General features: G+C 43.5%; 1 protein-coding gene across 9 annotated transcripts in view; it reads left to right on the plus strand.

The window, feature by feature from the left end:
- The window catches only part of BICD1 (BICD cargo adaptor 1), a 274,507-nt gene that overhangs the window by 208,455 nt on the left and 39,693 nt on the right, over positions 1–26,359 (plus strand). For all 9 annotated transcript variants that reach the window (XM_061638725.1, XM_061638718.1, XM_061638721.1 and 6 more), the window contains one exon: positions 20,255–20,406. In XM_061638725.1, the coding sequence (XP_061494709.1) occupies positions 20,255–20,406 (152 nt within the window). The remainder of the gene's footprint in view (positions 1–20,254; positions 20,407–26,359) is intronic.

A 26,359-nucleotide genomic window follows, 5' to 3' on the forward strand; every position in this document is an offset into this window, starting at 1 on the left:
ATATATTACCCGAGAGGGTAATATAGATCACTCAACAGCCTGCTGTCAAGAGTTTGCACAGCACTTTGCAGATAAAGTTGCTCAGATTCGTTCCGACTTAGATGCTATAATTGATAGTCTCAGGGGATGTAACTTTGGCTCCTGTCTGTCCAATAATGATGGATTCTTTTCAATTTGTACAGCCTGAGGATGTGGACAAGATCCTTGGAGAGATGAGAGCCACCACATGTCTGCTAGACCCTTGCCCTTCCTGGCTTATAAAAAGTGCCAGAGAGGGACTGGCTGAGTGGGTGGGGGGAGTGGTTAATGCCTCCTTACACCAAGGCAGAGTTCCAGGTTGCCTAAAGGAGGCAGTTGTAAGGCCCTTGTTAAAAAAGCCCTCCCTGGACCCCTCCATAATGGATAATTACCGGCCAGTGTCCATTATTCCATTTTTTTTTTTCAATAATTTTTATTCAGATTTTCATAAAACATACAAGACAAAATCATAAAACATTCAAAGACAAAAAAAACAAAATCAAAAATAGTTAAACAAAAAGAAAAAAAGAAAAGAAGAAAAGAAAAAAAAAAAACAAAAATAAAAAATAAAGAGTAAAATATTGACTTCCCATTTGTCAAAGATCAAATCAGTTATAAGTCTATAATATATAGCAATCCTGTCTCTTAAATCATATTATAAAATCACTTTCCTCCAGTAGTTATCTTACTTAATCATCAAATCTCATAAACATTACTTTATTCTTTCCACAAAAAGTCAAAGAGAGGTTTCAATTCTTTAAGAAATATATCTATCAATTTTTTTTTCCAGATAAGCATATCGATTAATCCATCTCATTACTAATTATGATAATCTTATTGTCATAACCATAGTCAAAATAAACATTTCAATTAATCCATCACATCAGAATCTGTTAGGTTCAGTAATTTCAGTAGCCATTGTTCTATTATCTCTATTAGTTCCATTTTCCATCTTCCATCTTCAGTAGTCTTGTTAAGTCCAGTAATTTCAATATCCAATCTTCCATTATCAGTATTCCATAATAATCTTGCTGTCAAAGCCATAGTCATATAATAAGAGTCTGATGGGAATTACCTCTATCCCAAATATTTTCTTGCCATCCATTCTGAATAAGTTGCTGAAATACTGCTGTAAAATCATATCTCTGTTCTTTTTTTCAAAATACACTGGGTCATCTCTTAAAAGTTTTTCCATTGTCACATGGCTGCAGTTAATTCCATAGATTTTCTCTATATTGGGCTCCATCACATCATTCCAGTCCAGAAGATAATCCATGCCATTGATAACTTTATCTCTAGAATCTTCATTAATTTCTTCAGAGATAACATTGAGTTCCAAACAATAGATTTTATTTCTAAAGTCCATAGACTCCAAATCTTGTTCCTGTTCCACGTTTGTTCCAATCTCCGGGATCTCCTCTCTCACAGGGACCCCTATTCCAGTCTCCAGGGTCTCCTCTCTCACAGGGACCCCTATTCCAATCTCCGGGGTCTCCTCTCTCACAGGGACCCCTTCCAGGGTCACCTCTCTCACAGGGACCCTTATATCTTTAATCTCCTGCTTCATTTTACTCAATTCAATTTTCGTTATCTCAATCTCATTCATTATTCTCTGAAACATAGTTATTTCCAGATTCTCAGCCACTTTCTTAATTGCCATTTTAAAAGAAAAATATAGGAAAACCACTTCTTATTTCAGCAACAATTGGGTTAATACTCCAAACTTGGTGACATCACAGTATAAACAGAGCAGACAGCCTTATCTCTCCAATAGTTAAGTAAACAAAATGCAGTTCCCAGGATCGAAGCAATTAATAGCAATCGTCAAGAAACAGATTCGTCAAAATAAAATAGACCAAAAAGAGAGTAGTCTCAAAACAGTATAATATTTTTCAAAATAAAAATCTGGAATAGAAATCCCTCTTCTGTGTGTATCTTTAGAATGCAAATCCAGGACAGCTTTTTGCAACAAAAACAGAGATAAGCTATTAATTAGTGCGTAGCAGAGAGAAGTTACGGCTCCCCAGTGAGATGTCAAAAACCGATCAATCTGGCAAATCTCTTTTAAACAGCAACAATTTAAGTCAAGTAAAAGAAAAATATAGAAAGAAGGGTGCTTGCCTGTTAGTGCGTTCTCTCTTAGAAGATAAGATGAACGTTCGCTTTAACAGATAGAGCTTGCTATTGAAAATCCGTCCCACCTTCGTCGGCTGGACCTCGTCCCATAAATTAATGAGATCTGGTCGTCCCAACAAAAATAGGCTTTGAGGTTAATCTCTTCGTTTCTCCCTACCCGGGAGAAGTTTAATCAGTCAAAAAAAAAAGAAAAAACTGACTGATATATCTGAATAAGCTTCTTTTGAGGCAGGAGCCCGTCTCAAAAGCAGGCACAGGCTAAGTCACCCTTCCCGGAAGTCCTCCATTATTCCATTTTTGAGTAAGGTAATAGAGAGTGTGGTGGCCTCCCAGCTCCAGGGATTCTTGGATGAAACAGATTATCTGGATCCATTTCAATCTGGTTTCAGGCCTGGTTATGGGACGGAGACGGCTTTGGTCGCCTTGGTGGATGACCTACGCAGAGAACTGGACAGGGGGAGTGTATCCCTGTTGGTTCTGCTGGACCTCTCAGCGGCTTTTGATACCATCAACCATGGTATTCTTCTGGGCCGCCTTGCTGGGACGGGACTTGGGGGCACTGTTTTGCAGTGGCTCCATTCCTTCCTGGAGGGACGAACCCAGAAAGTGGTGCTGGGGGATTCCTGTTCGACCCCTTGGCCATTGACCTGTGGGGTCCCTCAGGGCTCAGTTTTATCCCCTATGCTATTTAACATCTACATGAAACCGCTGGGAGAGGTTGTCCGGGGGTTTGGGGTTCGGTGCCATCAGTATGCTGATGACACCCAACTCTATGTCTCCTTTCCACCTAATTCCAAGGAAGCTGTCTCGGTTTTAAACCAGTGTCTGGCGTCAGTGGTGGACTGGATGAGGGTGAACAAATTGAACCTTAATCCAGACAAGACAGAGGTGCTCCTGGTCAGTCGTAAGGCGAATCAGGGAATAGGGATACAGCCTGTGCTGGATGGGGTTACACTCCCCCAGGAGACACAGGTTCGCAGTTTGGGTGTGCTCCTGGACTCAGCGTTAAATTTGGAGTCCCAGGTTTCTGCAGTGGCCAGGAGTGCTTTTGCACAATTAAGATTAGTGCGCCAACTGCGCCTGTTCCTTGAGCTGTCTGATCTGGCCACGGTGACACATGCCTTAGTTACATCCCGTTTAGATTACTGTAATGCTCTCTACGTGGGGCTGCCTCTGAAGACTGTTCGGAAACTTCAGTTGGTACAACGTGCTGCAGCCAGAATGCTAACTGGGGCTGGTTACAGGGACCGTACTACCTCCCTGTTAAAAAAGCTCCACTGGTTGCCAGTCTGTTTCTGGACACAATTCAAAGTGCTGGTGTTGACCTATAAAGCCCTATACGGCTTAGGTCCAGGCTATTTATCAGACCGTATCTCCCTGTATGAGCCTGCCCGGGCCCTGAGATCCTCAGGAGAGGCCTCTCATTACCCACATCTTCTCAAGTACGACTAGTGGGGACGCGTGAGAGGGCCTTCTCGGTGGCTGCCCCTAGGCTTTGGAATTCCCTTCCTAGGGAGGTAAGAATGACCCCCTCTTTGCAGTCCTTCCGCCAACAAGCAAAGACCTTCCTATTACAACAAGCCTTTGGAATTGAAGGCTAAGGATAGGGCGTGAAGGGTGCTGCATTGCTAATGTCTATTATATCATTTTTAAACTAGTTTGAACTTTTTTAGCTATATGTGTGTATGGTTTTAATATTGGAAATAGTTTAATCTTATTTTAATGTAGATTTTGTATGTTTTTAATTATATGTATTTTTTATCTGGCAGCCGCCATGAGTTCCAGTTTTGGAAAAATGGCGGGGTATAAATAATAATAATAATAATAATAATAATAATAATAATAATAATAATAATAATACCTAAAGCAGGTTAAAACTTCTCCAGCTAAAGGATTTCAGGTGGCAGGGCTAACAAAGTCTATCCAGAACCATGGAAACCTGTTACTAATCAGAATGTATGGTGGGCCAGAAGGACCAATCATCTGACTCAGAAAAAAAAACCTCAGAATTTCTAGGTTATATCCAGATATTATGGCCAGCTGTGGATTAGGTTCATTTACAGTAGGGCCCCACTTTTAGGCGGCCCGCTTTTCAGTATTCCGTTAATACGGCAGCTTTCAATTAGAGTAAGGCCTCACTCATATGGCGGTTGTTCCACTTTTATGGTGTTTTTTGGGCATCGGGCACCATTTTATTGATGGAGTTCCACTTTTCAGTGGGTTTTGCTTTTAGGCGGGGGCCTGGAACATAACCCACCATATGAGTGGGGCCCTACTGTATAGGCAGTATTTCTTGAAGGTTGTACACACTGTGCATAACTATGCTCACCTTTTCACCGGAGTTGGCAGTGAAGGACATTCTGTGTTAGGGACATCCTGTGTTAGGGATGACACCTCCCACTGGTTTGACAGGCAGGGTCCAGAATCCTTTGCATCCACTTCAAGGGGAGGAGTCGTGCCACCCTCCAGTCCAACCCTGCTTGTGGTCGATGACAGTTGGGTCCTTTAGACTGCTAAATAACTCTATGTTCTTAAATTCCTTTGTTTTGTGAGTTTGTTCCTTTCCTTCCCGCCCACCCTGTTGGTGTGAATGTTTTTTTTTAATTCCATCCCTTTGTTATTTTTTGCCTGATTTCTTTGTTTGCATGGCTGCACACAGGGAAGGGGTTTTGAGCGAGGTTCGTTTCTCCCTTCCTTTACTGGTATTTTTCTTCTTTGACTTTTTCTGATTTTGGCCTCATTGTGGGCTTGGGAACTTGGGAACAGAGACTTGATTTTGGTGCTCCATGGCGGCTGCTGGGGTTTGCCCTGTGCTTCTTCAGCTGCCTCTCACTGCTATGAGGAGACTTTATTTTGAGTACTATGCAGGGTCCATGGCAGCTGCTTGGGTTTGCCCTGTGCTTCTTTGGCCAGCCTTTCATTGCTGTGAGAAGTTTCTGCGACTGCAGGATTGTTATCTCCTTCATTCCCTCAGCAGCTGTGCTTTTTAGAAGGCTACCGGGGCTTTCCCATTTTGCTTTGTGGGCTATTTTTGAAATGGGAGTGCTGTTTTGCTGAGTGGCTTTGGCCATTCCATTCAGTAGCACTCTAGGCAGTTTCAGCTGTCTTACTATTAAGCCCATGATTTCAAGGTGGTTGAGAGAGCACGCCATTAAAAAAAAAAGGTGGGAGCTCCGTTTTGTTTTGCGCGGTTGCAGCCACTTCTATTGGGACTGCTCTCAGTGGTTATGGACGCTTGATTGGGGGTACCGCCATTCACAGTAGCCTTATTAGGGGACAGGTGATTACTGCACCTGTCTGGTCCAAAGCAGATTTGCCTGTTTTCCCCTTTCACCCTCAGTAATGGCTTTATGGTGCTGCCTGCATGCTAACACTCCAGTAGGTCAGCAGATGCCAGAGGGTGTTGAGGGTGTTGAGGCAGAATCCCTTATTACTGTCTGAGAGGAGTGCGCCTCAGTAAATTTCCCCCTCTTTTAGTGTTGTTGGAGTAGCAAGGAGAATCTTTCTCAGTTATGGCTTCTCCAGCCAGCACTTATGTCTGTCAGCATGTTTGTGACAGGGAGGGGGACATTTTTTGGTGGATGTTTCCCCCCTTCTAGTGTTCACATTATGGGGGCTAGCACTGGCTCTCTGCAAACAGAGGCTGTGTCTTTCCTCTGAGAAGGTGACATTGCGAAATTGCAGGGCTCCCTGGGGGTGGCTGGCATCCCTAACAAATCTTGGGCAGGGCACACACAAGGCCACAGTTCTAGGCGCAGACACGAACCCTGTCTAAGCATCACAGGAGAGGTGAATAAGATACCATTCCAGGAGGCATGAGAAGCAGAGATCCCACAGATTGAGAGAAATCTGTTCTGTGGGCTTTCCTTCCTCCCTACAGACTATTCCTTGAGTTCTTCTCCTGTCATTGTGGAGCCGGCTGAGGAACCTGCTAGAGATGGCTGGTGTTGACAATGCATTTGCCATCAACATTTTCCTGTTGGTCTAATTTACCTTTGTTCCTATCTTGTTAACTGATGTCAGGTCCGTTTACCCAGAGTCTGTCTGCTGGAGCAAAGGGTGCTAATTAATCAAGTTTGTGATAAATACAGTCTGAACCCACTACGCTGTTGGTAGCAGGTGGTGGATGTTCAACCTGTTCTGGATGGGGTTACACTCCCCCTGAAGGAACAGGTTCGTAGCTTGGGGGTCCTTTTCGATCCATTCCTGTCTCTTGAGGCTCAAGTGGCCTTGGTGGCACGGAATGCGTTCTACCATCTTCGGTTGGTAGCCCAGCTGCGCCCCTATCTGGATAATGTTGACCTCGCCTCAGTCGTCCATGCTCTGGTAACCTCGAGATTGGACTACTGCAATGCACTCTACGTGGGGCTGCCTTTGAAGACAATTCGGAAACTACAGCTAGTGCAAAACACAGCAGCCAGACTGCTGACGACGACCAGACGGTCCGCACATATAACACCTGTTCTGGCGCGTTTGCACTGGCTACCTATTTGTTTCCGGGCCAGATTCAAAGTGCTAGTTTTGACTTATAAAGCCTTACACGGTGCGGGACCACAATACCTTGCGGAACGCCTCTCGCGCTATGAACCTACCCGCTCACTACGTTCAACATCTAAGGCCCTCCTCCGAGTCCCGTCCCATAGGGAAGCTTGGAGGGCTGTTACTAGATCCAGGGCCTTTTCAGTAGTGGCCCCCGAATTATGGAACAGTCTTCCCGATGAGGTGCGCCTGGCACCTACTCTTCTATCTTTTCGGCGCCAGGTTAAAACCTTTTTATTCTCCCAGGCATTTTAATTGCTTAATGTTAAGTTAATTTTATATCAAGTTGTTAAATGCTTAAGCTGTCTGTTTTAGGGATTTTATCTGATTTCTTTTTTACTGTATCGCATTTTATTCCTTGCTGTGAACTGGCCAGAGAGCCATAGGCTAGGGGCGGTATAGAAATGGAATGAAATAAATAAAATAATAAATACGGGGGCAGAGTCTCTCCCTTTGCTTGTTTTCTTTCCAGCCCTGATATGTCAGGGGTTTTGGTCAAGGTGTAGGGCTGTGACATATCTATTTTCCTCACTCCGGAAGGGTCATATGTCATGTCGGAAAGATTGTTTCTAAAGCTAGCTATCTTCCCCAAGGCCTTTAGGCTCAGGGAAGTGCTTCCAAGGCAACAGCAAAAAGACCCTGTTGGCTTCTCTAGAGGGCCACAATCTGTAAGTGAATAAATAGGAATCCCTCTGGAGATTTTTTCTTGAGGATTCAAGGGTTTTTCCCTAAGAGAAGGCCCTGTAATATGCATATGGGAAAGCTTTTACAGGGGCAGTAGGCTCTTATAACTCGCTGTAGTTTAAAAGAAATAAAGATTCTGCTTCATGAGTCCATGAGCAGTTTGAGGCTATCCCCTAGAGGATGTTTATGCATTCATTACCTTTGTGGATGAAGGTGGGCTTGTCCTTTTCGCAGTTTCAGGAGGCTTCACTTGAGCCATTGAAACTGGTTGCCTCTTTTTTGTGTTCATTGGTTTCAGGTGCTCTTGGATTATGCTCCTTCCTGTACAATTTGTGTAACCTGGCCATGGGTGGCACATGAGGACGCATACAACCTCAGCTACTGTCGCATTTTTTGTTGCCCCCATCTTCATTTATTAAATGAAGTATATGCTTTAAATATAAAATAAGTTTTCTTTATTCCTTTCTTCAACAGATAGACCCTTTGGAAATTTTGAAGATATTTTTAATCGGAACATGGATATGCAGATGTTGTTTTCTTTATTGTCTAATTAAGAGAAACGGAACTCCATGCCTTCTAATTTATGTATGATAATGGTTGGTGCTGAGCAAGTCTCCATGGCATGGCATGATTCTGCCAGCCCAGCACACAGAACTTTGGGAAGCTTCATCTAGCTGGAGAAATTCTTTTCTCAGAGTTTTGGCTGATGCCAGAACATTCTGATGTATTGCTAACTAATTTTACTGGAGGCCATTAGGCATGTTCTTTTTCATCTGATCACAGGATACGACCTGGCTGTTTCAGGTAACATCAGCTATAGGGCATGACATGTCGAGCCACAACTTGGCCTGGTGGTTGTGGCTTCTCTCCCAATCCTTTCAGCTGCCTCTGCTTCCGTTCTGAGATTCCATTCCAGTAAAGGTGAGAATTCAGGTGTCCATTTCAGACCTGGTATAGGGGGAGCTACTGTAGAAGTTCATTTCTATCCAGTTAGCAGAGTGAGTGAGTGGGAGGAGCTGCAGAGACTGAGACTGACCACACATGCCAGCCTATTCAGTTGGAGTGCCCTTCTCATCCAGGTAGTCAGGACAACTGCCTAGAGTTCCATATAATTTGCTTGGGTTTAAAATCCTTAGCTTTGGTTGTCCAATCTGCTGATTCAAGATTTTGAATACCTTTCTTGCCTCAAGGCGTGCCTTTAGCAACTGGGAGCCCAGCTCTGACTGTTCTTCTGGTGCTGCTTTCTGGAGCTGACCTGGCAACTCTGGAGATTTAGAAGGTGCTGGGTTTTTTTTGTCTCCAGGAGAGGGTGCACAGGGGACTGGGCTGCAGCGCCATTAAAATGTGGCCTATTGTTTTAAGCAGTGTTCTTGCCAGTTTGGGTGGTCTACGCTTGTCTTTTCATCTCATCAATAAAAATTATATGGAAGGTTTGGCTCCAGGTTGTGCACCAGTTTCAAGCATGGAATTTGAATTGGATCCTCACCATTCTGATAAGGCCTTTGTTCAAATTGGTGGCCACTTGTTCAGTATATCTGTCTCTTAAGATGCTATTTCTGGTGGCTATTTTGTCCACCAGAACAGTGTCAGAGTTGAGTTAGAGGCCATATCTTCTGCCTCACAATTTTGTGCATCCTAATAAAGTCTCTCCTTTCCCTTTGTGAATTAGCATCCAACATATTCAACAGGAGATAGAGGTTCTATTTTTTGGATACCTCTGTGAGATCTCCTTCATCTCCCTCTCCATCCAGGAAGCCTCCTGCTAAGAGGCCTAGGGAGATGGTGGGTCTGGCTCCTACTGTTCAAATTGAAACCCTGGTTTTATCTGTTTCTCAGACTACAGTAGATGTTATAGGGGTGCCTTCTGCTGTTTCTAACCTAAACATTCCTCCTGTTCCACTGGCAGTTGTCTTGGAGAGTAGCAATCATATGGTACCTGATCAGGTGAGGGCTTCTGATTCAGCTTGCTCCAACAGATTTTGCAGAGGATCTTCCAGATCAGGGCAGAGGTGATTCTGGTGGCTCCTCCCTGGCCTCGTCGGCCATGGTTTCCTGACTTGGTTCTCATGTCAGTGTAGGATTCAGGGTGTCTGCCAGTGTGTCTGGATCTGTTGTTCAGTGACCCATTGTACTTCCCAGGCCAGAGGTCATCCAGTTGATAGCCTGGCAGCTGAGTGTCTCTGGCTAACTCAGATGGGGTTTTTGGTTAATGTCCTGGACATATTGCTGTTCCAGGCAGACTTCCACGTACAAGGTATATTGCACTTTTTGGAAGGCTTTATTGTCATGCTGTTATAGGGAAACATTGGTTCCTTTGTCTAGGAGGTGTCTGATTTCCTTGGTTTTTAACAGGCTGGTATAGACAAAGGGTTGAACAGCAGTTCTATTAAATGACAGGTGACAGCGCTGAGTAGCATATTTTCTTACTTAGGAGGTCCAGCACTTTTGTCCCATCCTCTTTTTAAAGGTTCATCAAAGGGGTGTATCCTCAGGTGAACAGACTCATCCTTCAGACAGCCTTTTTACCGCTGTTACATCCACTAGGTGGGTTTTGTCTGACCCTCAGTGGATGCACTTTTGACTGACCCTCAGTTGTGTGTGTTACACCAGGATGAGGTGGTCTTGCACCCTGACCCAGCCTTCTTATGCAAGGTAAATTTGGTGTTCCACCCATCACAGGAAGTAATCCTTCCTTCCCTTGTCTAAATCCCTCCTGTTCCGGAGAGAGACGTTAGCATTCTCTGGATGTGTGTAGTGCTCTCTGGTTCTATTTGGATCAGATGTTGCTGAGTCCTTGCTTGTGGTTTTTTGGTCTTTCTAAGGAGAAGAAGGTATCCTCTTCTTCCATTTCTCAGTGGTTGTGTTCAGCAATCTATCAGGCCTGTTCTGCATTGGGCAAGGAACCTCCAGGTGGTCTTGTTGTGTACTTAGTTGAGGTGGTGGCCTTAGCTGCCTTCAAAGATAATGTCATGGTCTTTGATATTGCAGGGCTGTTGTGTGGACTACATCATGTACTTTTGTTAAACATTATAGAATAGATGGCTTCATCGATGCAGCATTTGATAGAATAGTTCTTCAGAGGCTCGTTCAGCATTTGGTCTGGGCAGAAGAAGCCCGCCTGGGTAATGGGGAACTGCTCTTTTATATCCCTAACATAGAATGTCCTCCACTGCCAACGGGCAAAAATGGAAATTTTACTTACTGTGAACTTCTGTTTGATGTTGGCAGTGGAGGACATTATTCCCACCTCGCCTTCCTCTGCTGCTACTCTGTTGGCTTGGTACAGGAGGGGGTCTTTGGGCCTCTGCCTCCATTCTACTTCGTTAGAGTGTGTAGGTTGTCCTATCCATTGTACTATTTTATTGTGTACATGCTGATGTTAAGGTTGGGTTTACTTTTGTCTTGGTCTGAGTGTGTTTTTCTCAGATTCTGACTCTAGTGCCCAGGAAAGTTCTGGGCTTTGTTGATGTGGGGTTGAGGGGAGTTGTTCTTGTTCTGCCAGTTGGTGGTACAACTCCTCCCACTGGAGTGGATGCAAAGGATTCTGGATCCTGCCTGTAAATCCAGTGGGAAGCATCATCCCTGACATAGAATGTCCTCCACTGCCAACATCAAACAGAAATTCACGGTAAGTAAATATAATTTTCTAGATTAGATTCTTTGCAGAAACAGTAGTAACACAGGAAAGAAGCAAAGTAAGAAGAACACCAACAAATATATAAAAAAGGTAATTCTCCATCTTTGGAGATGGCAGGTGTTGCCATCACTCACCATATGCTCAGGAGGCACATTGTGATGCGTCCTTCCCTGGCTCTCCCTGTCAGGTTCCTACCTGCTCGTGGTTACTGCCTGTCTCTAGGCACCATCAGGGACTCCACCAGTCCGGACCGCTCTCTCTTATGGTTTCTCTCCCCGCTCTAGCACAGATCTCAACAGATCCCCCTGCTAGGCAACCACCAGTAACGTCCCAATACTAGTATTCCCAGAGACTCTGAATACTGGTATTGTTATTCTCTTCACCGCTGCCACCATTTGTTACAGTTCCCCTTCAGCCTTGGTCATTACCTTACCCTCCCTTCTGGTCTGTGAAACCCCAGCCAAGGATCAGGTCTTTGGTAAACCAAATTAAGTATTTATTACAGATAACAAAGCTAACAAGATTTCTTCTTAAGGCACATAAGCATATGGTTTTACTCAATACTAATCCGAACTCCACCTCCCTCCTGGCAAACAACTCTCTCAAACCCCACCAAGCAATCCACTCTTTCTCTTCTTCCCCCCAGATTCCACTCTCACTCTTCCTTTTATACGTTCAGCCATTTTAAACACTCAGCCAATCATCTCGCATTCTACTGCCCATTCACTCCCCCTCCTCGTTCACTCCACTTACCATGTATCTTCTAAAACAACAACACTTACCATATATACATTAATATAGGAACATCACATTTCCCCCCCCTTAAACAACAGCAGAGTATTATTCCTATTCCAGAATTTATACGTCGCATTAACAAATAAAAGTCTCTATGGGGAAAATGTCTTTCTTTGTTCCTCTGTCTGGTCACGTCACTGCAGTCCCAGCCACTTGCCTGGAAAGTTCATCGGCCAGTACATTGTCCTTGCCTTTTATGAACTGGAAGTCCACTTGATAGTCCTGTAGGGCCCAGGACCACCTCTGCAGCATAGTGTTATGGTTTTTCATAGTCTGCAACCATAACAAGGCCCGATGATCCGTAGTCACTGTGAATCTTCGTCCCCACACGTATGGGCGCAACTTGTTCAGTCCCCACACGACCGCTAGGCACTCCTTCTGGACCGACGAATAGTTTTTCTCCCTCGGCGTCAGCTTGCGACTCAGGTACGCCACTGGATGTCTGGTGCCTTCTCTCTCCTGTAGCAAGACAACTCCCAGCGCCAGGTCCGACGCATCTGTAGCCACGATGAATGGTTTCTCATAGTCTGGTGCTATTAATATGGGTCCTTGGCACAAGGCTTGCTTCAGTAGATCAAAAGCCTTCTGACATTCATCCGTCCATACCACACGCTCAGAACACTTCTTCTTTGTTAATTCATGCAAGGGGGTTGCTATTTCCCCAAAATTTCTCACAAACTTCCTATAAAATCCAGCCACACCCAGAAATGCCCTTACTTGTTTTTTGGTTAAGGGGATCGGCCATGCTTGTATTGCCTCCACCTTGCTCCATAAGGGGGTGATTTTCCCACTCCCCACCTTATGTCCTAAATAGATTACTTCCTTTAGTCCAAACTGGCATTTCTTAGCTTTTATTGTGAGGCCTGCTTTTCTTAAGGCCTCCAATACTGTTGTCAGGTGTTGGACATGCTCAGGCACCGATTTGCTAAAAATGGCCACGTCATCGATATAGGCCACTGCAAAATCTGACATGCCTCGCAACACAGTATTGATTAGCCTCTGAAATGAACTTGGTGAGTTCCTTAGTCCCATGGGTAAGGTCACAAACTCATATAACCCATCTGGTGTACTGAAGGCAGTTTTGGCTCTGGATTGCTCGTCTAGTTCCATTTGCCAAAATCCTTTACAGCGATCTAGTGTAGAGATAATGGTTGCTGCCCCCAATAACTCTAACATTGCATCTACCCTAGGCATAGGATACGCATCTGGGACAGTAATTTTATTGATTAGCCGATAATCAATGCAAAACCTTGTCGTTCCATCTTTTTTCGGAACCAGGACAATACTTGAGGCCCAGGGACTGATGGATTCCCTGATCACTCCTAATTCCAGCATCTCTTCCACCTCCTTTTTGTTCTCATTCAAAACTTTCCCATTAACACGGTACGGAACAGATCTGATTGGGGCATGATCTCCAGTATCAATGGAATGTATAACTATACTGGTTCGGCCAGGTTTGTTGCTAAAGAGATTCCTATAGGTTTTCAAAACTCTCAGAATCTCCTCTTTTACTTCCTCCTTCACCTCCTCTGACCATTCCACTTGATCTACCCCTCCTTTGTCTTTGCTTTCCTGTACCAAATCTGGAAGTTCAGGCCCACTTCCCTCAGGGAATAAGGTAACTTGCAACACCTGTGCATCCCTGGTATGGTAAGGCTTCAACATATTTACATGAACCACTTTGCTTTTGTTTAATTGGTCTGTGGTGATTACATATGTCACTGTGTCAAGCCTTTCTCTGATGGTATATGGTCCTTCCCAGTTAGCCTGTAATTTGTCATGTTTCCTGGGTATGAACGCCATAACCATATCTCCCACATCATACACACGTTCTCTGGCTGTTCTGTCATACCAGTAACTTTGCTTCTCCTGTGCATGACTCAAATTCTCTTTCACTACTTCCATCATTGATGTTAATTTATTGCGGAATTCCAATACAAAATCTACTACAGAAGTTTTGTACTCTCCCAGAGTTCCTTCCCATGAATTTTTTAGCAGTTCCAAAGGTCCCCTCACTTTTCTAGTAAACATTAGTTCAAAGGGTGAGAAGCCTGTTGACTCCTGAGGGACTTCTCTGTATGCAAATAAGAAGCATCCCATCATGCCCTTCAAAACTCCATTAAATCTGGTTCTGTATTTGCTAGGTACTATCAATTGCTTCTCTGGTTCACATTCATCCTTTCTCTCAGCAGGCAACCACAGTCTATATAAAATCCCATTCTCACACACAACTTGATTCCTCAGTTTGTCAGTGAAAGGAATCTGTTGGGTCAGGGCTTGTTCCTTTATCTGCTTCAAACTTATATCTTTATGCTGCTCTTCCCTGAATTGATCTACTTCTTCCCCAGAGACCACTTGATACAGTTTGTCTTCTTCAGCAGGCCTGCTAGTGGTTGCTATGGTGACCTGAGGCTGGTTAACAGATTCCACCCTGTTTGTTTCAGCCCCCCTTAATATGGCTTCTTTTTCTCTGCCAATTTGCTGTCTGGTCACTACATAGATCTTTCCTTGGGCGCCCATTACATCCCTTCCCAGTATTACTGGTTCTTGTTGCTGGGCATTAATGCCTACTTTATATCGGCCCTCTCGGCCTCTCCAAGTCATTTCCACCAGGGCCACAGGCAAACTTTCTGGTTGACCCCTCACTCCTTGGATAGTCACAGTTTCCTGAGGTAATATTACCTCAGATTTTATTAAATCTGGCCTCAGTAATGTCTGAGTGGCACCAGTATCAAGCAATGCCCAATAATTTGCCCCTTGTACACTCACTTCCTCTCTCAGACTTGAATCAAGGTCTGTCCAGTTTATCTGGCAGAACTGAACCTTTTTCGCTGTTTCTAAAGCCTTGGGCTCTGTTTTCACTGCCCTTGTCTGAGCAGGATTACTAATGGGGTTGGCAACCTCACATTGAAAACGTAGGTGCCCCGGTCTACCACATTTGTAGCATAATTTCTCCTCACTTTTAGGGTACACAGATCCACTCTGGGGTGTCCTGTGCCCTTCAGATTTTAATGGAGGACTCACTCTCTGTGGTACCACATCCCTTCTGCCAGCATTATATGGTCTGGGTTTAAAATCTCTTGATGTTTTCCCCACCCAGCCAGTTCTATTGGAGGCGAAGTAATCCGCCATCTCTGCGGCCTCCTGCACAGATGTAGGGGAACGGTCTTTGACCAGGAGCCTTATTTCTGGTGGTAACTGATGGTATAATTGATCCGGTATCATGAGGCTTTTCACCTCTTCCACTGACTGAGCTTTGGCACTACTCATCCACTTTCCAAATATATCCATCAGTTTTGCTCCCAGTTCCACAAAAGACCTCCCTGCTTGGATCTGACAGTTTCTGAATAATTTTCTAAAGTAGTCAGGTCCCAGTCTGAACCTTTTTTATACTGCCTCTTTAAACTCAGCATAGGTGACGGGCTTGTCTGAGGGGAAATATTGGTATACCTCAGCCAATTCCCCTTTAATCAGGTTTGATAAATACTGCATGTATTTATCTTCAGGTAGCCCCCACAACTGAGCTGCTTTTTCAAAGGTGCTGAGGTAAATTTGAGGATCTTGACCAGGCTCATAGACAGCAAAGTCCTTTGGAGTAATTTTTATTTTTGCTCCATCTCTGTCTTTCCTTGTCTCATCAGAATGAAACTTCTCTCTTTCAAATTTTAACTTTTCTGCCTGTAATTCCGCATCCACTCTCATTCTCTCAAATTCCAACTCCCTCTGTTTGTCTTTCCCATCAGCTTCCATCCTCAATCTCTCAGCTTCCAACTCCCTCTGCTTGTCTTTTTCCTCAGCCTCCCATCTTAACTTCTTTCTCAAGTACTCTATATAAGCGGGATTGCTTAAATATCCTTCTGGGGTCTCTTCTCTGACAGGTTGTTTTTGCTGGGCAGTAGCAAATCCTATAAGTGCTACCCTCAATTCATCTACCCCTTTACCCTCGTGAGGTAAATTGAATGTTATGCACTTCTCCACCAGCTCCTCTCTTTTCATTTTTATGTATTCAGCCATGGTCACTCACTCTTTGCCACACACTCTTTGCCAGTCACTCTCACAAGTAATCTTGTTTTGCTATTTCTGTTTGCCACACCACTGTTAGGGATTCTCTAGTATTCGTATCTGGATTCTCTGTTGTTCGTATCCCACCGCTACTGACACCACATGTGATGCGTCCTTCCCTGGCTCTCCCTGTCAGGTTCCTACCTGCTCGTGGTTACTGCCTGTCTCTAGGCACCATCAGGGACTCCACCAGTCCGGACCGCTCTCTCTTATGGTTTCTCTCCCCGCTCTAGCACAGATCTCAACAGATCCCCCTGCTAGGCAACCACCAGTAACGTCCCAATACTAGTATTCCCAGAGACTCTGAATACTGGTATTGTTATTCTCTTCACCGCTGCCACCATTTGTTACAGTTCCCCTTCAGCCTTGGTCATTACCTTACCCTCCCTTCTGGTCTGTGAAACCCCAGCCAAGGATCAGGTCTTTGGTAAACCAAATTAAGTATTTATTACAGATAACAAAGCTAACAAGATTAACAAGATTTCTTCTTAAGGCACATAAGCATATGGTTTTACTCAATACTAATCCGAACTCCACCTCCCTCCTGGCAAACAACTCTCTCAAACCCCACCAAGCAATCCACTCTTTCTCTTCTTCCCCCCAGATTCCACTCTCAACTCTTCCTTTTATACGTTCAGCAACTTTAAACACTCAGCCAATCATCTCGCATTCTACTGCCCATTCACTCCCCCTCCTCTTTCACTCCACTTACCATGTATCTTCTAAAACAACAACACTTACCATATATACATTAATATAGGAACATCATACACATGTTACTAAATTCTTCCAAGCTACACAGGTAGTGGATTGGACTCTGAAAGACCAACCCAAATGATGTTTGCATTTTTACAAACTTGTAGGGCAGTCCAACATCTCAGACTGGAGGTCAGGTGTCCTGCTCCCCTTATGCATTCACTATAGCTACCCAATTTCCCTGCTTTTTAAAATTTGATAGAACTATCTGTTGGCTATAGGTACGTTCTTAAACTCCATTTTTGCCTATTAGCGAACAGAATCAGAATGGTAGAGTTGGAAGGGGCCTATAATGCCTTTGAGTCCAACTCCCTGCTCAATGCAGGAATGTAAATTAAAGCATACCTGATAGATGGCTGCTCCTCCTCCTTTCTATGGTTCCTTATCATTAAGCCATACTTGGATTGGACAGCCCTCGAAACCAGTCCTCAAGCAGCCCTCACCTTCAAATAGAAGTATCTCTTCTGACAGCCCTTCAAAATGGACTGTTCTCTGAAAAGTAGGACACATGGCCACCCTATGGGTTTTTAGTGTTCAGTTGTTTTGATAAACATTTTTAACATGTCTTTATTACGATCGAGGATCAGCAATGTTTTGATAAATGATAAATGATTTTTGTACATGTTTAAATTGCTGTGGACTGAGTGGCAATAAAAAGGCAGGATCTAAATCTTTTAAACAAATAATACACTGTATTCTAAACTTACTGTAGCCTTCATGATATAACTGACCCATGCTGCTGAGCAGCAAACAATATAAACAATATATACAATCATTTGGCAAGAGGAGGCCTCTATTTTTACACTGCAATTCTTCAAGCTGTCTTTTCCCCCATGGGCTTCTAGACAAATGTTTGCAATATTGACATACAACTGCAACTCCACAGGTGGGAACAGGGGTGTAGTTATTCAGGGCCTTGGTGGGTCTTAGACCCCTTACCTTTTAGGAAGCAGGGCCCCAACAGGGTCCCTATGTGTCCAGTATTCCATGAGCCAATCAGCATGTAATGGGAGTATGTTAGCCTCTGAGGAGAGTCTTTTCACATGCTTCCTTGTCCTTTCTGATTGGAGCCAATCAGAGTGAAAGGAGGGGAATCAGCCTCTGAGAAGTCTCTTCTCAGTAGCTTACTCTCTCCCCTTTCATGTTTATTGGCTCCTAGGGATGTCTGTTATTGTGAGAGAAAGCATTTACAAGAATCTCATTCTCAACCCAGCAGCAAAAAAAACGGGGGGAGGGAGAAAGTGTGGCTGTGATTTTCATGAAGGGACCCTGCACTTCTGAATTTGCCGCTACACTACCGGGTGCGAACAGCAGCTTGAAGGAAGGACTCAGAAAGGTGCAGATAGTGAAAGGATTAAGTACTCTGCTATCATTTATCCTTTAAGAACTGGCTCTTCCTGACAAAGTTTTCCCCTAGATAAAATACATGCTACTTCTCCCTTTACAACTAATCCAATGTTAGAATTAAAGAGGTTCAGCAGTGACTCAGACCCTTACCAGTTGTGGTGGCTTCCTTAGTTTTGGGTCATAGAATGATATTGGGTACATGTTTTAGCTATTAAGCCCCACACACACAGACACACACCTTTTCTTTCATAATTCAGGCACTGGAAACATCACCCCTTGTATTTGCTGCCACAATGGCACATAGGATTGATCAATGAGACATTCAGTGGCCATACGTCAAAGATGCTGTATTTGTGGATTTCCTACATTGGCAGGGGGTTGGCTCTTAGGTGACCTTTAAGGCCCCTTCCAACTCTATGCTTCAGAATATTTTAATAGCTTTCTTCTAAAGAGGTAAGATTGGAAGTAGGCAGTAATTTTTCAGTGAGCTCAATGTAAGAACATAAGAAGAGACTACTGGATCAGGCAGTGGCCTATCCCATATCCTGTTCTTACAGTGGCTAACTAGATGCCTATGAGAAGACCACAAGCAGGACCTGAGCGCAATAGCGCTCTCCTCTCCTGTAGTTTCCAGCAACTGTTTTCAGAAGCATACTGCCTCTGACAGTAGAGGCAGAACATAGGCCACATCCACACCAGACATTTATTCCACTTTAAACAGTCATGGCTTCCCCCAAAGAATCCTGGGAAGTATAGTTTATGAAGGGTGTTGTGTTATTAGCAGACTTCCATTCCCCAGACAGAGCTCCAATGGCCAGAGTGCTTAAACAGCCCATCCTCCCAGATAATTTTGGGAATTGAGGAGAATAATGATCTCCTCAGCACCCTTCACAAACTACACTTCATGGGATTCTTTGGGGGATGTCATGACCAGGGCTGGCGCCAAAGGGCGACCAGGTCAGGCCCTGGCCAAGGGCCCCCTGAAGCCCTTCCTTAGGGTGTGGGGTTAGGCTCCCCTTCCACAATCCTTGACAGGGTTGACTCCCAATCCTGCAGCAGATTGCAGAGACAGAGCTCCTAGGCCCCCCACAGACTGTGTGGGCCTGCAGCACCCACCCCACTACACCTACCTCTCCTTCCTTTCTGTGAATGCCCTGCATGCTGTGCGTCCACTGCCATCAACCAAGATGGCAGCAGAGGCTTCTCTAAGGGGCTAATGCCCCTACCACCATCTTGATTGATGGCAGGCATGTGTGTGCATGCAGCAAGATGGCAATGGGGGTATCAGCCACTTAGAGAAGCCTCCGCCACCATCTTGGTTGATGGCAGTGACCTGTGCACCCAGCACATGGGGCATTCACAGAAAGAGAGGAGAGGTAGGTGAAGCAGTCCCGCACAGTTTGGGAGGGGCTGGGAGCAGGGGGCCCAGGGCAGGCTGGCGCCGAAGGGCCCAGTCACGCCTAGCACCATCCCTGGTCATGACTGTTTAAAGGGGAATAAATGTCTGGTGTGGATGTGGCCATGGCCATCAGGGTTAGTAGCCGTTGATAGCCTTATCCCTTATGTATTTGTCTAATCCTCTTTTAAAGCCATCCAAGTTGGTGGCCATCACTGTCTCTTGTGGGAGCAAATTCCATAGTTCAACTATGTGTTGTGTGAAGAAGAACTTTCTTTTGTCTGTCCTGAATCTTCCAACATTTAACTTCATTTGGTGTCCACAAGTTCTAGTGTTATGAGAGAGGGAGAAAAAAAAATCTCTATCCACTTTCTTCACACCATGAATTATTGTATACACTTCTATCATGCCACTTGTTGGTTGCCTTTTCTCTAAACTAAGAAGCCCCCAGTGCCTTTCCTCATAGAGAAGTTGCTGTATGCCCTTGATCATTTTGAAGGCAGTTTGAAAGAGTGTCATGTGCACTCATCCCATTTTGCCTCCACTAAATGGGTTTTGTAGATATTTGTACTGTTTCAAAACATTTGACTGGAGTCAACTGTGGGGGAAAAGATGCTTATACCAAAGGAAATGATGTCTTTCTCCAGTTAAAGAAAGCTTTTGCTTTAAAAGTTTGAAGTGCAGTATATTCCACTTATATTGTATAAAGCTGATAAAAATAAGTTTACACTAATGACTTGTAGTGTAAATGTAAGTATATAATCTAGGCTAGTAAGATATTAAAATCTTACTATTGGTATTGCTGAGGTAAACTTGGTATCTTCAGTTGTCATCTTAGTTTTTGTTTATTGTAAATACATATAATGACTGTGTCTTTGTTTCAGACAGCTGAAGTAGCCCTGGCTAATCTGAAGAATAAGTATGAGAATGAGAAGGCCATGGTGACAGAAACCATGACTAAACTGCGTAATGAGTTAAAGGCTTTGAAAGAAGATGCAGCAACCTTCTCATCCTTGAGAGCCATGTTTGCAACCAGGTACTGAAACCCACCATTGTTACGGGCTGTACTTTAAGCATCCCTTTAAGGCAGCTCCATTCACACATATGTGCAGCTGCTTAGGAGTTGCTTCCCTGAGGCATATTGACATGTGACTGTGATGTTTTGTGAATGCTTAGGAACAAAGAAGTTGCCTTATAATGAGTTAAACCATTGGTCCAACTAGCTCAATATTGTCAGCACTGACGGGCAGCAACGTGGCAGGGTTTCAGACAGAGGTCTTTTCCAGCCCTACCTGGAGATGTCAGGGATTGAACTGTGACATATATGCTCTGTTCAGAGTAGAAGTCTAAATGGGCTGTCTATGTAGCTGGCTATAAGCCTAACAGTTAAGCTGCAACCTTTAATTCTCCCTGAGACAGATGCCACATTAAAGGGGAGAGTGTTAGCACCTGGTCTTTGCATTAGCACGCAGAAAATTTAAGATTCCGGAACGAGTCTTCAGACAAGTAAGATCAATTAACACATTTCCTTCAGTTATAAAAGTTAATCAAACATTACATAAGAATGAATAAAAGTTAATCAGCATAGGATCAAAATAAAAAGCAGGTTAAGGCATTTCATATCTTTAAGCATAACAGATCTAAAGTCCTGATATATAGCATAGGTATAATACATTGATGCAACCCATTTGATGCAGAACTGAGGTACTGTGCTTAATTTCCTGGTCTTAAAAGGCTATTTACATACAGAACCCAAACATAGCCTCTCCTAAAGAGAAGACTGCCTTAATGCTAAAATGCAGGAATAATTATACTAAATTTTCCTTTGAAGATCACAAATATATTAAACATCCCTAGCTTAATTGCTGCTTATCGCAATTGTCAGATAAAAATTAACTATTCTAAAGTATAACAAGATGGTACATTCCACAATATATATGAATACATGAAAGAAATACAGTAAATTTAAATTGCTTTTTAAAAAATGTGTTTTTAAATTTGTATATTTGTTTTAAATGTTTTTAATTGTTGTAAACTGCCCAGAGAGCTTCGGCTATGGGGCAGTATACAAAAGCAAGCAAGCAAGCAATTTCAGCTTCAGAATAATATATTAAATCTCATAGATATGGGAAGATTTAGTGTGCATCTGAACATACTAAGAAATTGTCAGTTCAGGAATGTTTTCAGTATTTATAAAAACAGATTGTCCAACTAAGTGGAATCAATTAGCTATTTATGAGACAAATAGTTTATTGCATTGTTATCAGTGTAATTTAATTGTTCATAACTGATAGTAGTCACTTCAAGATTTTATGTCTTTGAGATAAGCTTAAAGTTTAAGGTTTTATAGCTGGAGTCATTTGGACTGGGTTACCCAAACCCTGGAACGTGCATCTGCTCTCTCAGATGTTATAATGATGAGGCCCTCAGACAAAGACAAACAAATGCTTTATTCCCAGTGTATTAAGTTTAATTGGGCCCCATTTGGTTGCGGGGAATTATTAGCTCTGAATCCTTATTGTCACTAGGTCCAGCTAAGTTTTTTTTAACATCTTTTGTTTTGAGGTAAGTATACAAACATTAATTATTGTCTGGTTTAAACAAAGTTGAGGTATAATCAGGAATAAAAAGAGCACTTATAGAACACATCACTCAAAACTTGTGTATGTAACCCAGCCATAGAGAGTTGTGAGTAGCTGGAGGACTTTTCCCTGACCCCTGACCATTGATATAACTAAAGAAGGGAACCCATATTTCATCAAAAAGGTCATGCTTAGAAGTCCCAGTGACTACTCTCCTGTGCTGTTGTCAATTTTCCTTAAAGGGCTACATTCCCTGGAGGTTCCTGGAGAGCAGTCCTGACTCTTGGGAATGGATCCTCCCTCTGGCTGTGTAGGCAGGGTCCACTTGTCAACGCCTCACCCAGGGGGGAGGGGCCATCCCCGTTCTCCAGACCGGCCCTGGTTTTTGGTAGGAATGACTGGGTTTAGCAGAGCTCCTTAGAGCTCAGCCACTTCTTCTTTTTTTAGCATTTTTATTGTATATTTTTTCCTCTCCTTTCCTGCTGACCTGCTCTTCTCCCCCTCCCTTCACCCACCCTTCCCTCTTACCTTAGTTAGAGTGGGTTGGGGGGCATTAGGCAGCCACATTTGTGGAGTGGCGAGGGAGCCTAGGCAACGGAGAAGAGAGAGCCACGCTCCAAGAGTAAGAGTGAGCCAGGAGCAACTCAGAAACACCAGTGGGGCATGCCTACTCAACCAGAGAGGCACGACCATGATTTTCAGCAGGCGGGCAGATGACGTGGATCACATGTTTTCTGCCAAAAACTGCACTTTTAGGCCTGAAGTGCAGAAAGGCTCTTCACCCACACCCACCTTGGAATCGGTGAGAGCTTACTTGGAAACCGCCATGGAGAGCAGCAGAGCTAATAGATCCCTAGCGACTAGCCCTGTGGAGGACCAGGTGAGTGCCTCCCATAATGAGCAGGAAGATCTCCAACCGTTCTTCCAGGGTTGAATCAGCTGCAGAGCTGAAGGATCTAGGCGCAAAAGGGATGAGTGCACGCGGTCCCCACACAACTGGTATCCCGGGGGAGGAGGAGTTCCTGAAATTTCAGACCTTTGACATTGCAGTGACATTCAGCGAAACAACACAAAGATCCTCTAATGTCCTAGGTTTGGCCATCAGATGTTGTGGGAGTTGCACCATTCAGAGGAGATAGAACTTCTCCTAAGTGCTGCCTAATCTGCTGTGTTCTTACTCTTGAACCAGACATATAACGTGAAAGAAAAACAAAACAAAAAACAAATAAGTTAACCTTGGATCCCAGTAATGAGGAGATCTGCCAGCCGGGAGTATCCCCCAGAATGAGCTGAAGTGCTGGGTCACATGGGGAAATGGGAGTTGACAGGGGCCACATAAATACTTCAGGCCCTGTCCAGTTACAGGGCTAACGTAGAATTTATTCCTTTTGTGATAATTAAAACAGGTACTGAGGAGCAATATAATGAAAAGGCATACAGAACATAAACTCTTTTGAGTTCATCTGTATCTATTTTCTTACTTTGTGGTTTTGCTTCACATTCCATTGCAGATCGCAGGTGTCTTGCTGTCCAACACCCCCTTCTGAATCTGGAGCTGAGATGTTCAGTTCTTTCAATAGGAATTCTGCTTGTCTAACATCTTCTGCAGAAATAAATTTCCATTTATGCTGAACTACCAGCTTGAAAGGGAACCCCCATCAATAGGGGATTCCCGCCTCCTTAAGGGCCAATGTATAAGGCTTTAATGCACGACGATGCTTCAAAGTTTCGGGGCATATGTCCTGAAATACTTCAAGTAGAGCATAATTCACCATATTTCAACTCTCTGCAATTGCGCAAAGCTCTGCATATCACCTCTTTAATGCTTTAGTGTTCAAATGAATGATTGTATCTCAAGGCAGCTCATCAGTACGGGACCTCTGCCCAGCAAACCTGAGTGCACATTCAATATCATCAACAGAGAGATTTATCCCCACCTTCAAACTATTAAACCAGTCAGCAATAAATTTTGGGGTGCCTGCTCCCTCCTCTTCCTCTGGAACCCCAAGGATTCTAAAATTCTTTCTTCTCTCTCTATTAGACTGCTCCTCCACCCTTAGCTCCAAGTCTTCTGTCGCCATTTTAAGAGCCTCTAGCTCGGTCTGGTTGTCAAGGCCTAGCTGCATGGCCTCATTCGCCGTCTTAGCAATGTCAGTTAGTTTTGATATGACATTCTTTGATTTAGCTTCAATTGACTGAAGTGCAGAAGCCCAGTCTGCAGCCCATGCCTTTCTGATTTTGAATATATACTCATCAGAGTCCCTTTCCTCCTCTGACAAATTAATCAATTTCACTACCTTCCCTGTTTTAACATTCCCCCGCACCATGCACCATGTCAATGTCAGATTCTTCGCTTGACAGCTTAGAATTGCGTTCATTAATATTGCAAACATCACTGAGCGTAGCAATTTTTGCTCTGTTTCCATGGGTGCTCTGCTGCATAACCTATAGAATTCTTGAATTTATATCTACTTTTAGCTTAATAAACTCACCACCTTTGGTCGCTTTTGCCCTGTAACTCACAGAGACTTAGAATTAAGCTGCCATTCTACTTGCAGGCAAGCCATGCCCCCGTCCAGCTAAGTTTGAAGTGGGAATATTTGCCATAGAACCAAGGAAATTTGGCATGCAAAGCATGTGCTGTTTGACTTGTCTATAGCACTTCCTGACCACTTAGTTATCACCTGCCTTACCTTAGTTATCACCTGCTTTACTTTAAGAGTGGCTTCTCTAGCTGTAGGCCTGTTTGCAGGCTAAATCCAGTTCTGCCCAATTACACTGTAAATAGCACCCTGAAAATTGTATGGACAGAGCCTGAACTCCTACATCAAGGCTGGAGAAGCTGTGGTTTTCCAGAAATTGTTGGAATCCAACTTCCATCAGCCCTAGCCAGCAAAGTCGATGGTCATGAAAGATGGGAATTGTAGGCCAACATCTGGAGGAACACAGCTTGTACACACAAAGACTCTTCAAAGCATTGGATCAATGTGTTGAGATCAGGATGGGGCCAATGGGCATGATCCCACTTCCCTCGTGTATGCATTGTTTTGTTGCAGTTCCTTGCCTGCTTTTGAACGGAAGCCTGCTTTTATATTAGACACCTGACTGACCTAATTCCTAAAATGTAGGGAGTTCCCTAACCCCCAGCTATTCCCTATTGATAGATCTCCTGTCAGAGAGGACCACCTGAATCCCCGGTAACTATTCGTTTATACACGTGGATCTGTTTTTCTTCATTTAAGCTCTTAAATTAAATGAGTTAAGTGGGGTTAGGATTGCAGCCCAAGTCTAGCACTTCATCTTTAAGGTATGTCTTATTCCCAGCCCCATTGCACAGGTCATTTCACCCTCAGTCTGTACAACAATCCCACTCCCTTATCAATTGTGATGAAAGGCAAATCCTTGTTAAGACATCTGTGCTCAAAACAGTTACAGTTAGGTGCCAATAAAGCAATAAAACAGCACACCTCAGCCTTGGTAGATTCCAACAATCTCTCTCTTTTGGAGACACTTTCTCTTGGGAAAGGAGGCCATACGACAAACACATAGTCTTTTGCTTCATCATGGCTTCTCTCTTGCATAGGTTCATTTAAGCTGGGATATGACATTTTCAATCATTGGGAGCTAAATTCAAAGCCCCTTGCCAGATATTTTTATAGTGTATTTTAATTACTTTTAAAGGAAAAGAGAGAAGACACATATTTTAAACATAATCTTAAAAAGGAGGAAACAGGCTTATGAAGCAGTAATATCCTAAGAGGTAAAGGCATACTTAAAAGTACTTTAAAGTTAAAGAGGCAACACTGATTTTTATTTTATTTATTTATTATTAAATTTGTTAGTCGCCCATCTGGCTGGATGTCCAGCCACTCTGGGCGACGTACAAGATAAAACAGTACATAAAACAGTTAAAATTTTTAAAAAACAGTAAAAACTAACCCGTTCCAAAAGCCTGCCTAAAAAGCCAGGTCTTCAGGGTCCGGCGGAAGCTCATTATAGACGGGGCATGGCGTACATGAGTATGGAGAGGTATTAGTCATATAAATAATAAAATATTTCTAATTCTCTAAAACTTTACTGTTTTTACTGCTGGATTTCTGTTGAGCTGATACTTTATCAAATTAAGCAATTCTCAAATCTTACTAATTATTCTTTCTTATTGGATCTCATTGGTGATTTCCAATTCTTTGTACACACAGTCTGTGTAGTGCTTAATATATAAAGAAGTGGTTATTTTATATTAAGAAATTAACCTTGGAACAAAAGAGTTTGACCTCTTGATAAGTGATAGCATCAGAGCCTACTTAAGAGCAGAACAATGTGACTTTCTGAGTGCTTGGCATGTAATGTAATGAAAGTTCCTGTAAGCAAACTGGCTCTACTTTTAGTATAATTAAATCTGTTCCA

This window comes from Rhineura floridana, chromosome 8 (assembly GCF_030035675.1).
Source record: "Rhineura floridana isolate rRhiFlo1 chromosome 8, rRhiFlo1.hap2, whole genome shotgun sequence".
Taxonomy (NCBI): Eukaryota; Metazoa; Chordata; class Lepidosauria; order Squamata; family Rhineuridae; genus Rhineura; species Rhineura floridana.